This window comes from Aotus nancymaae, unplaced genomic scaffold (genome assembly GCF_030222135.1).
Source record: "Aotus nancymaae isolate 86718 unplaced genomic scaffold, 86718_ANA_hifiasm-v0.15.2.pri h1tg000028l, whole genome shotgun sequence".
NCBI lineage: Eukaryota > Metazoa > Chordata > Mammalia > Primates > Aotidae > Aotus > Aotus nancymaae.
The window spans coordinates 519,953-532,013 of NW_026988441.1; the positions used below are offsets into that span (position 1 = coordinate 519,953).

The 12,061-nt window shown below is 55.3% G+C and overlaps 2 protein-coding genes across 5 annotated transcripts in view; one reads left to right on the forward strand and one right to left on the reverse strand.

The window, feature by feature from the left end:
- Positions 1–10,752, forward strand: TMEM150B (transmembrane protein 150B). 3 transcript variants are annotated; one of them, XM_021673441.2, is made up of 8 exons: positions 1–157; positions 812–861; positions 1,160–1,235; positions 2,006–2,065; positions 2,139–2,206; positions 2,431–2,558; positions 4,619–4,799; positions 9,754–10,752. In XM_021673441.2, exons 3-8 carry the CDS (start codon positions 1,168–1,170, stop codon positions 9,960–9,962), a joined length of 714 nt encoding a protein of 237 aa, XP_021529116.2. In that variant the 5' UTR covers positions 1–157; positions 812–861; positions 1,160–1,167; the 3' UTR covers positions 9,963–10,752. The 3 variants fall into 3 exon arrangements, with proteins under 3 accessions (XP_021529116.2, XP_021529113.2, XP_021529115.2); XM_021673438.2 differs by lacking the exon at positions 1–157 and adding an exon at positions 343–445; XM_021673440.2 differs by lacking the exons at positions 1–157; positions 812–861 and adding an exon at positions 343–445.
- Positions 10,232–12,061, reverse strand: part of BRSK1 (BR serine/threonine kinase 1) — a 25,551-nt gene continuing 23,721 nt past the window's right edge. For both annotated transcript variants that reach the window (XM_064380800.1, XM_012465265.3), the window contains exon 19: positions 10,232–10,886. In XM_064380800.1, coding sequence (XP_064236870.1) covers positions 10,729–10,886 — 158 coding nt within the window. In that variant the 3' untranslated portion in view covers positions 10,232–10,728. The remainder of the gene's footprint in view (positions 10,887–12,061) is intronic.

A 12,061-nucleotide genomic window follows, 5' to 3' on the forward strand; every position in this document is an offset into this window, starting at 1 on the left:
GTGTCAGAGGCAGGAGCGACTCCCGAGTCTAAGGGATGAGGACCTAGAGGTCTGACCTTGGGTCTGAGGGAGGAGGGTCTGAGGGACTGGACTCCTGGGTCCTAGGAAGAAGGAGGAGGCCATGACCCAATATACTCAAGCACCAAGCTGGGAAGAGGTCAGAAGCTGAAGGTGGCCACTGGGAGAGAGAAGGAAAGGGTCACGCAGCAGAAGCAGTCTTTGTCTCGCTGGGGGGATTTTCGGATGGAGATGTCATCACCAAGAGCTCCCTTCCCACCCACGCTCAGCCTGCCTGGGGAACTCCAGCAGGGAAAGGGGAAGGGTGAGAGGAAGGAGAGCGGAGGGGAGGAGGCGGGGTCATCAGGGCTCCATATCTCAGCCCAAAAACAGAAGCTGCACCCAGAGCAGGCGGACCTGAGGCCCTCACTCTTGGGTGCCCGAGTAGGTAAGAGCTGGGAGTTTGGACACCAGGAGGTACAGAAGAATATCTGCATTCTATGAGCAACTGGGGCCCTGGAATTCTGGGTCTTCCAGGCTGGAGAGAGCTGGAGGCTCTGATTTCTGGTTCCCGGGGAGGGAAGGGCTGAGACTTTGGACATTGAACCCACAAAGCTGGAGGAAGGAAATTAGGGGCCCCTGAAGCTAAGGTGTGGCCTGCCAGGTTCTGAGGAGACAGGACGTGGCAGTTTGATAAAGAGCCCTCCGGAAGTAGTGGACAGACTCAAGGTCCCAGGCAGCGCTCCAGCCTGGACTTTGCCTCTGCCTCGGCCTGCCTGAGCCCCATCCTGAAATGCCAGCCATTCTTCCCCAGGCTCACCCAGCCCCAGTCCCAGGACTGACAGCCCCAGGGAGCTTGGAGAGGTGAGCATCCCAGGGAGGCCCCGGAGGCTATGAGGTGCAGGGAGGGGCTGGGAGGACAGGGAGAAATTCCCCAGGCAGGAGAATCTGTGAGACAGGATTGAACGCTGCAGGAAAGATAGGGGTATGGCCTGGAGTGGAGAGCCGGCCGATTAGATCAGAGCCTCATCACTTCTGCCTGAGAGCCAAAGGGGGCCCAGCGGCTGGGGCCACAATCTCATACACCTGGACCCTGCTGAGGGCTGGTTCTTCAGGTGTGAGAGAGACGTGCCCAGCCTCAGCCCCTGTCCTTCCCCTGCAGAGTCCAGCATGTGGGGCCGCTTGTCCCTGATGCCTGCCTTCCTCGCTGTGTGGGCTGTCTCCGGCGTCTGGATCGTGTGAGTGTCAGAGGCACCATGGACTCCTGGGTCTGAGGGTGGAGGGGGCTGGGGCCTGGATTCCTGGGTCTGAGGGAGGAAGGGGGTGGGGGGCCTAAATTCCTCGGTCTGAGGGAGGAGGGGCTGGGGGGGTCTGGACTCCAGGGTCTGAGGGAAGAGGGTCTGAGGGAGGAGGGGCTGGGGGGTCTGGACTCCTGGGTCTGAGGGAGGAGGGGCTGGAGCCTGGACTCCAGGGTCTGAGGGAGGAGGGGCTGGGGCCTGGACTCCAGGGTCTGAGGAAGGAGGAGGGGCTGGGGTCTGGACTCCTGGGTCTGAGGGAGGAGGGGCTGGGGCCTGGACTCCAGGGTCTGAGGGAGGAGGGGCTGGAAGGTCTGGACTCCTGGGTCTGAGGGAGGAAGGGCTGGGGCCTGGACTCCAGGGTCTGAGGGAGGAGGGGCTGGGGCCTGGACTCCAGGGTCTGAGGAAGGAGGAGGGGCTGGGGTCTGGACTCCTGGGTCTGAGGGAGGAGGGGCTGGGGTCTGGACTCCAGGGTCTGAGGGAGGAGAGGCTGGGGGGTCTGGAATCCCGTCACAGAGGAGGGCCTGGGGGGTCTGGAACTACTCGGTCTAAGGGAGGAGGGGCTGGGGTCTGGACTCCTGGGTCTGAGGGAGGAGGGGCTGGGGCCTGGACTCCTGGTATGAGGGTGGAGGGGGCTAGAAGTCCTTGTTTGTTTGGTCAACAGAGGGAAAGTTGTTGGTGAGAGTCGCCCACTCACTCTGATTCCCCCACAGTTTTGCCATTGCAGTGGCCAACAGGACTGTGGACCTCAGCAAAGGCTTTCCCTACATCAGGTAGTTATGCGCGAGGGTGGCGGTGGGGGACGCTGGCCTGGAGCACCCAGGATGACCCCTTTGTCTTCCTCAGCTTCTGCGGATCCTTCCCCCCTCAGAGCTGCATCTTCAGCCAGGTGCTCAATGTGGGAGCTGCTCTGGGTAAATATTGCATGGGTCTTTTTGGTTCGGTGCTCCCCAGCCTAGCCAAGCGAGCTCCGAGACTCCTCCTTTCTCAAACCCAGGGGTCCATGCCCCAGACCCCTCCTTCCCCAAAATCCAGGAGTCTGCCGCCTTCTCCCTCACCTTGCCCCCTCGCCTCCCTCACTGGGTTCCAGGAGTCTGGGGCGGGTTCCCTCCTACTTCTTTCTCCGTTCTCCTCCCAGCTGCGTGGATCTGCATTGTCCGTTACCACCAGCTCCGGGACTGGGGCGTCGGAAGGTGGCCTAATCAGCTAATCCTATGGACGGGTCTTCTCTGTGCCCTGGGCACCTCCGTGGTAGGCAACTTCCAGGTATGACCCAGTCGGCGCCCCGGGTCCGCGCCGGTAGGCGTCTGGGACTACAACTCCCAGCATGCCCTGCGGCCATAGGCTTATCGTATCGAGGGCTGGTTCCCGCGTAGCCTTCTGGGACTTGTATTTTTCTTTCGCCACTGGCCAAGGACCGACTGGATTCCTTTGCTCCTTGAATGAGGGGCTCTGGGTGAGGCCGTTTTCTGCAGGACTTCGTTGACCTCGAGGAGCTTGGGATAATTTTCTGCCAGCTTCTCTCCCCAGCTCATTTAATGTTGAAATTACTGGCCGGGCTCTGTGGGTCACACTTGTAATCCCAGCACTTTGGGAGGCTGAGGCTGGTGGATCACCTGAGGTTAGGAGTTCGAGTCCAGCCTGGCCAACGTGGTGAAACCCCATCTCTACTAAAAATACAACAAATTAACCGGGGGTGGTGGTGGGTACCTGTAATCCCAGCTACTTGGGAGGTTGAGGCAGGAGAATTATTTGAACCCAGGAGGTGGAGGTTGCAGTTAGCGGAGATTATGCCATTGTGCTCCAGCCTGGGGCACAAGAGCAAGACTCGGTCTCAAAAAAAAAAAAAAAAAAGTTACTGAGCCATTTGGCGGAAGGTTTTCCATTTTGCTCATGACTTCATTCTATCTCCATAAAGACTTTAACTAGGTCAGTCCTTATTGCCCCTGAACCTTATTTATTTTATTTGGACATGGAGTCCTAAGAAAAAACAAAAAACAAACAAAAACAAACAAACAAAAAAAAGGAGACGGAGTCTTGCTCTGTTACCCAGGCTGGAGTGCAGTGGCACGGTCTCAGTCACTGCAACCTCCGCCTCTGGGTCCAAGTGATTCTCCTGCCTCAGCCTCCCAAGTAGCTGGGATTACAGGTGCCTGCCACCATGCCCGGCTAATTTTTTTTCAGTAGAGATGGGGTATTTTCAGTAGAGACGGGGTTTTACTGTTGGCTGGGCTGGTCTCGAACTCCTGACCTCAAATGATCCACACCTGCCTCAGCCTTCCAAAGTCCTTCTTAACCTATTCGTTTATTTTTTATTTGTATTTTTTGAGATAGAGTCTTGCTCTGTGGCCCAGGCTGGAGTGCAGTGGTGAGATCTTAGCTCACTGTAACCTCCATCTCCTGAGTTCAAGTGATTCTTCTACCTTAGCCTCCCAAGTAGCTGGGATTACAGGTACCCACCACCACGCCTGGCTCATTTTCATATTTTTAGTAGAGACAAGGTTTCACCATGTTGGCCAGGCTGGTCTCAAACTCCTGACCTCAGGTGATCTGCCCACCTCAGCCTCCCTAAGCGTGAACCACTGTGCCCAGCCCTCAACCTATTATCTTGCTGCTCTAAGGAGTCTTTTTAGACATTTCACCCTGGTTGTCCTCTCTTCCCATAAAATTTTAAGTATTTTATTTATATTATTTTTTATTTAGTTTTGAGACAGGGTGCCATCTCAGCTCACTACAACCTCCACTTCCTGGGCTCAAGTGATCATCCAGCCTCAGCCTCCTGAGTAGCTGGCACTACAGGCCTGAGCCACCATGCCTGGCTAATATTTGTGTTTTTTGTAGAGACAGGGTTTTGCCACGTTGCCCAGGTGAGTCTCGAACTCCTGAGCTCAAAGTGATCTGCCTGCTTCACCTTCCAAAGAACAGGGATTACAGATGTGAGCCACCACGCCAGGCTGAAATTTTAAGTATTTTAAAATTTTAATAGAATATATGCTATATATCTGTGAGTCACATGCAATTGTAATATTTAAGAATTTTTCACCTCCAAGACCAATTTTGAGGGCAATATCTGTCCCCCGCCTTGAGAATGCAAGATTTATCACACTTATATTTACTCAGCAACTACTGTTCTAGGAATGGAGGCTATAGCATTTAAATGCCTGCCCTTGTGAAGCTGACAGTGGCCCACGTACTTAATGAGCCCATCGCTGGGTATGGAACGTTTGCCATCACTGTCTACTGCGTTGGTGAAGGGCCCGGACCCCTTTGGGGCCCCTTTCCTTCCTTCCAGAGTCTCCCTCTCAACTCCTCCCTTCTCCTCCCAGGAAAGGAATCAGAGGCCTACGCACTTGGCAGGGGCCTTCCTTGCCTTCGTCTTGGGTAACGTCTACTTCTGGCTGCAGCTGCTCCTGTGGAGGCTGAAGAGCCTGCCCCAGCCCGGGGCTGCCTGGATTGTGCCACTCCGCCTGGGCCTCTGCAGCTTCTGCACCATCCTTATTGTGGCCAGTATCCTCCTTGTGTCTCGGGAAAGGGTTGGGGGTGGCTCTTCCTTGGAGTTGGTCTTCCTGCCTGGCTGTGTGTCACTGGGGATGTTTATTCCTTTCTCTGGGCCTCAGTCTTGGCACGGATTGTGGCTTTGTCATCGAGGGTGCCGGCTTTGAGGTCATGGTACCTAGGTTGGAATCCCCTGTCCTCCGCGTCCTAGCTGCGGGAAACTTCCGCTGGTTGTCTCTTCTTGGTGTGGACGGTTTCCTCATCACAAATGCAGTTAATGACAGGGCTGACCCCAGGGTTGTGGGGTAGATAAGGCAATGTGCCTAAGGTGCTTAGATCTGTGCCTGGGATACAGTGAGTGATCAGTAAATACTGGAAGAATGACATACCAATAACAGTCCCTTCAGGGCACCCGCTCTGTGCCAGGAATCATGGTGGGTGTTTATAAGTGAAAACAGGTTCAGACAGGAAAGCTCTGTTGGCCGAGACGCATATGAAGTTCTGCAGTGGAGCTCGTGGTGGGCTGCAGGTGGCTTGTGCAGGCTCTGAAGGGCACTGCGTGCATTCTTCCTAACTCCAGGTCCTGTCATAGCATGTTAGTAGCTTGAAGTCGCCATCATGGAAGTATTTAAACTGCTGTAATTGGCAAATGCCACCAACCAGAGCCAGTTGTTAAACATTTACTAGCACACCATATAATTGTTGACTAGGCCGGGCGCGGTGGCTCACGCCTGTAATCCCAGCACTTTGGGGGGCCGAGGCGGGTGGATCACGAGGTCGAGAGATCGAGACCATCCTGGTCAACATGGTGAAACCCCGTCTCTACTAAAGATACTAAAAATACAAAAATTAGCTGGGCATGGTAGCGCGCGCCTGTAGTCCCAGCTACTCGGGAGGCTGAGGCAGGAGAATTGCTTGAACCCAGGAGGTGGAGGTTGCGGTGAGCCAAGGTCGTGCCATTGCACTCCAGCCTGGTGCCTGATGACGGAGTGAGATTCTGTCTCTAAAAATAATAATAATAATGGTTGACTCAATTCCAACTCACTTCTTAGCCATCCCTAGAACCTAGGAGCTTTCCACCAGCACAGCATACTTCTAGGTGGGTCAAGTCATTCTCTGAGGCCTCAGTTTCCATATCCATAAAATGGATTTGCTTTTATCATAATGATGATGATGATGATGATTTTTGAGATGGATTCTCACTCTGTCACCCAGGCTGGAGTGCAGTGATGTGATCTTGGCTCACTGCAACCCCTGCCTCCTGGTTTCAAGCGATTCCTTGCCTCAGCCTCCCGAGTAGCTGGGATTACAGGCACACACCACCACACCTGGCTAATTTTTATGTTTTTAGTAGAGATTGTGTTTCACCATGTTGGCCAGGCTGGTCTCGATCTCTTAACCTGAAGTGATCTGCCTGCCTTGGCCTCCCAAAGTGCTGGGATTACAGGTGTGGGCCATTGCGCCCAGCCCACAGTGATTAATTCTCATAGGTAGAGTGTAGAGGAGGGGCTGCAAACCCAGCTTTGCTGGGGCGGGCTTTCTCATTTGTAGGGAGGCCCAGAGCATGCAGGCATCCAGAAGAGAATAGACAGAAACCAGCTAAGGCCCTGTGTTGGTTGCATTAAGTGGGTCCATTTATTGGGAATTTTCTCAGCAAAATGGAGATAGTGACATATTTCTTGGAGTGACAAAGTGTATCGTCACAAAATAGGTGAGAGGGCCGGCCCTTCAGGCTGGCCTTTAGCGACCTGGGGTATGAGTCCATCAGGTCTCCTTTGCAGGGGCCGTGATGGTGATAAGATCCAGACCAGGATCTTCTAGCCCTGACGATCAGTTTGGCTGCAGGACGCTTCATTCTGTGGGACTCAGTTGTCTCTTGGGTCCAGTAAGTAGGGGAGGGACCCATAAAAGCAGCTGAATGTGGTAAGCGCTGGAAGTCTGCAAAGATGGGCCTGAGGCTGGCTGGATTCTGAGCCTGGATTCTGAGCTTGGCCTGAGCCTTGTGGGCTGGCAGGTTGAGGGCACACTGCAGGTACATGCACGGACCAGAAAGACCAGGCCTAGGGGAGGACTGAGGCTGCTGGCAGGGCCAGGGCTGAGATCTCTAAAATAAGGGATTAGAGGCTTGGGCGTCTGCCAGGTGGTGATAAGAGAGTCCTAGGAAGCTTATGGTTGGGCACCACGGCTCACACCTATAATCCCGGCACTTTGGGAGGCCGAGGCTGGCAGATAGCCTGAGGTCAGGAGTTTGAGACCAGCCTGGCCAACATGGTGAAACCCTGTCTCTACTAAAAATACAAAAATTAGCTGGGCATGGTGGCACGTGCCTGTAGTCCTAGCTGCTCGGGAGGTTGAGGCACGAGAATTGCTTGTACCTGGGAGGCAGAGGTTGCGGTGAGCCAACATCACGCCATTGCACTCCAGGATGGGTGACAGAGTGAGACTCCATCTAAAAAAAACAAGAAAGCGTGTGAGCAGGGGAGGAACAGGGTCAGACCCGGGTAAGCGATTTGTTTGGAGGCTCAACACCTCTCTGCTGCTGTGAGACCCACAGGGCCAGGCATGGTGTCTGCCTCATTCACTGTCCACCCCCTGCCTGGCACAGATGAAGCTTAGAAATCCTTTGGGTTTTCTTCATAAGTGACAGTGTCACTCTGTCACCCAGGCTGGAATGCAGTGGTACAATCACAGCTCACTGCAGCCTGGAATTCCAGGGCCTAAGTAATCCTCTCATCTCAGCCTCCTGAGTAACTGGGACTACAGGCATGTACCATCATGCCAGGGTGATTTTTATTTTTTTTTGAGACAGAGTTTCTCTCTTGTTGCCCAGGCTGGAGTGCAATGGCTTGATCTCAGCTCACTGCAACCTCTGCCTCCCAGGTTCAAGCCATTCTCCTGCCTCAGCCTCCCAAGTAGCTGAGATCACAGGCATGTGCCACCATGCCCAGCTAATTTTTTATATTTCTAGTAGAGATGGGGGTTTCTCCATGTTGGTCAGGCTGGTCTTGAACTCCCGACCTCAGGCGATCCATCCACCTTGGCCTCCCAAAGTGCTGGGATTACAGGCGTGAGCCACCTCGCCCGGCCGCCAGGGTGATTATTTATTTTTATTTTTAAAACATTTTTACAATGACAGATGAAGGTTTTGTTTTGTTTTGTTTTGAGACAGAGTCTCACTCTGTTGCCCAGGCTGGAGTACAGTGATGTAATCTAGGCTCACTGCAACCTCCACCTCCCAGGTTCAAGCGATTCTTCTGCCTCAGCCTCCCAAATAGTGGGGACTACAGGCGCGTGCCACCACATCCAGCTGATTTTTGTATTTTTAGTAGAGATGGGTTTCACCATGTTGGCCAGGCAGGTCTTGAACTCCTGACCTCGTGGTCTGCCCACCTCGGCCTCCCAAAGTGCTGGGGTTACAGGCATGAGCCACTGTGCCAAGCCGATTTTTTTTTTTTTTTTGAGACGGAGTTTCGCTCTTGTTACCCAGGCTGGAGTGCAATGGCGCGATCTCGGCTCACTGCAACCTCCGCCTCCTGGGTTCAAGCAATTCTCCTGCCTCAGCTTCCTGAGTAGCTGGGATTACAGGCATGCACCACCATGCCCAGCTAATTTTTCGTATTTTTAGTAGAGATGGGGTTTCACCATGTTGACCAGGATGGTCTTGATCTCTTGACCTCGTGATCCACCCGCCTCGGCCTCCCAAAGTGCTGGGATTACAGGCGTGAGCCACCGCGCCCGGCCCGGATTTTTTTTTTTTTATAGAGACCATGTCTCACTCTGTTGCCCAATTAGTCTTGAACTCCTAGCCTCAAACAATTCTCCCACCGTAGCCTCCCCACATGCTGGGATTGCAGGCGTGAGCCACCACTTTTCAGCCCCCTTAGAAATCCTTTTTTTTTTGAGATGGAGTCTCACTCTGTCGCCCAACCTGGAGTGCAGTGGTGCGATCTCAGCTTGCTGCAACCTCTGCTTCCCAGGTTCAAGCAATTCTTCTATCTCTGCCTCCCGAGTAGCTAGAATTACAGGCATGCACTACCATGCCTGGCTAATTTTTGTAATTTTAGTAGAGACGGGGTTTCACCATATTCGCCGGGCTGGTCTCAAACTCCTGACTTCAGGTGATCCACCCGCCTCGGCCTCCCAAAGTGCTGGGATTATAGGTGTGAACCACTGCACCCGGTCAGAAATCCTTGAATGAATGGAATAAATGGTCCAGGAGGGGTGAGGAGGTGAACAGCTCCAGTGAGAAAGGTTCCAGAAAACAAGAGATGTCTTTACTAGGCTGGAGCCTGGAGTCTGCATGGGCTGGCAGAGCAGAAAAAGGTCTTAAGGAGCTGGTGGGAAGTGAGAGAACCAGAGAAAGGACTGGGCAGACCAGGAGAGGAAGGCGCAAGACGGGAGGAGAGGCCTGAAGAGAGGCGGGGAAGGCAGATGGGACAAGATTTGGGGTGACCAGCAGGGCTAGGGGGGAGTGTCTGCTGGGGCACATGAGTGGAAGGAGTTGTCACAGAGGAGGGGACACACAGAAGGAGAAACAGATTTTAGAGGGAAGAGGTTAGACTGTTTGGGAGTGAGCAGAAGGGGCCTGCGGGCCATGGGCAGTCGGGAGGGTACTCAGGAGAAAGGCGCAAAACACAGTCTGAGGCTGGCAGCGGGAGGGAGGCGTGTTTGCAGGCAGGAGCAATGGCAGCTGGGTCTCCTGGACAAGCAGGGAGGCAACCAGGGCCTTCCCTGGGTCAGGGAAGGGGGATGAAAACGTTTCGGGACGTCGGCACCCTGAGATGGAGACGGGGCTGGGGAGCACTGGGGACCAAGGCCAGACGCCGTTGGGGAGGAGGTATGGAGGAAGGTGGGAGCCAAGGATGGGACACCCAGAGACGGCCTCAGCCCAGCTTGAGGTGGCACAGACACCGGGCCAGGCTCTGCGTCCGTCACGGCAGCAGCGTGGCCCTTGACTCTGGGGCAGTGTTCGTCCTCCACGCCTACTCGCTGCGTGGCATCTCTGCGGCCTGCGAGTGGGTCGTGGCCATGCTGCTGTTCACGCTCTTCGGTCTCTTGGCCGTGGACTTCTCCACCCTGCAGAGCTGCACCCTGTGTGTTCAGGCGTGGCCCAGCCTCAGTACCCCGCCAACCTCCCCCATCTCCCTGCCAGTCCGGCTGTCGCAGGCATCCTGACCCGGGCCTCGCCCTCACCAGTGAAGCAGCAAAGATGGGGCCAATCCCAGCACCCTGCACCCCGAAAGATGAGCCACGGGGTATCTCTCCAACCAGCTGGGGCTGCTGCTGACTGACCCAGTGCTGGAGGACGTGCATGCCAGCGCGGAGGGCCTCTGAACAGCTGGTCGCAGCCAGCATCCCTGTCCCCGCCTTCGGGCCCTGCCCCTGCAGTCGGGCACCCAGGAAGCGAGAGGCCAAGGCCAGCCAGCTGTCCCTGATCAAGGCTATTTATTATTATCTTTTTTTTTTTTTTTTTTTTTTTGCCGCCGGCGGAATCAGAGACACAGACGCAGGCAGGATCACGCGAAACCAGAATTCCTTCCGGAGAGCAAATCCGTACAGAAGGTCATTGGGGGAGGACCAGGGGAGGAGGGGCCCCGGGGAGAGGGGGTTGGGGATGACACAGGGACAGAGGGCCCTGTCCGGATCTGCTAAGCCACCCCAACCAGCTCCCGTCCCTCCCCCACCCCACCCCACCCCGCAGAGAGATTGATCAATAAATAAAATAATAAATTAATAAATAAAATAGAAACAGCTCCCCACCCCCATTCCCCTAGAACCACCCCCATTTGGGCACGGCCCATGGAGCCCTATCCCTGCAGGGCAAGGCCGGGTTTTGCGTCCACCCCCCTCCCGACATGTTCCTTGGGCCTTATTTACAGATTCACAGTTGGGGGGCAGGGAAGGGGGTGGGGGGGTCCCCTCCCTCCCTGGCCCCCTGGGGTCAGGGCAGAGGGGTCCCGTTGGTGGCCAGGAGCTTCTTGTCCTTCGGGGGGCCTCGGCGGGGAGAGCTGCTCAGCTCTGGGTCTGGGCGGCCAGGCGGGGGCTGCAGGCTTCGGGGTGGGGCACTGGCAGGCCGGGTCTGGGCCCCATTCTTCTCATCTGCAAGGGAGGAAGAGTTTTTTCCTGGTTTCCACAGCCCAGGGCTGAGGTTCCCATTACCGGGAATGGGAGCAGAGTCTCTTTTCAGTAGGTCTCAGTAGCCCCACGGCTCTAGCTCCGGATCTCCGATAAGGCCTAATCCCTCCACCACCTGCTGGAAGCCTCCAGACTTGGTTACTCAGAGGACACACCCCGAGTGACAGGGCCTGGCTTCCCTAGGATGGGGGCTGCACCCCAGGCCCCTGTAACTCTTGTGGCTTTGGAAAAGGGGCCAGGTTAGTCCACGGGAGACCTGGGCCAGGCCCAACTTCAGGAGAGCCTCAGATTCTGGCTATGATACTGTTTGCTAAGAAACAGCCAGAGGCCCCCAACTCCTTCTTAGTCTGGATGTTAGGGAGAAACGTTCTACGGAACGGGGCTCAAGGGAGCCTGCTGGTGGGGGGCCTCAGGCTCCTCACGCTGGGGCAGCCTGACTCAGGTCACCCTTCTGTGGGGCCTGAGGCCACCTCCTCCCGGGGACTGTGGTGGAAACACGGGTTGCCAGGTGGTCTCTAGCAAGTTCCATGGGGCCTAAAATGACCTGAGGTTCCCTGGCAGAGACCTCATTTCTCTCTTAAGAGAAACTGAGGGGGCTGGCCTCAGTGTCTCATGCCTGTAATCCCAGCACTTTGGGAGGCTGAGGTAGGCGGATCACTCGAGGTCAGGAGTTCAAGGCCAGCCTGGCCAACATGGTGAAATCCTGTCTCTACTAAAAATAGAAAAAATTAGCCGGGCATGATGGCGGGTGCCTGTAATCCCAGCTACTTAGGAGGCTGAGGCTGGAGAATCGCTTGAACCTGGAAGGCAGAGGTTGCAGTGAGCAGAGACTGCGCTATTGCACTCCAGCCTGGGCGATATAGGGAGACTCCATCTCAAAAAAGAGAAACTGGGGGGCTTGTTGTCATAGCAACCAATATGACTCGGAGGCCTGGCCCCCAACTCCATTCTCCTTTATGAGACAGGGGCTGAGCCCCCAGGATGCCTGTTAGCCCTACATCCTTGAGGGTGTGCCCCTTTTGGGATCCCTGGTTGTTAAGTCCAGCTTTCCTTGGCAACGGGGTCCAGGGGACCTAATTTGCTTTCTGGTTGCCCGTAGCAACCAGAAAACCCTGTTTCTCCACCTCAGCATGACTGCC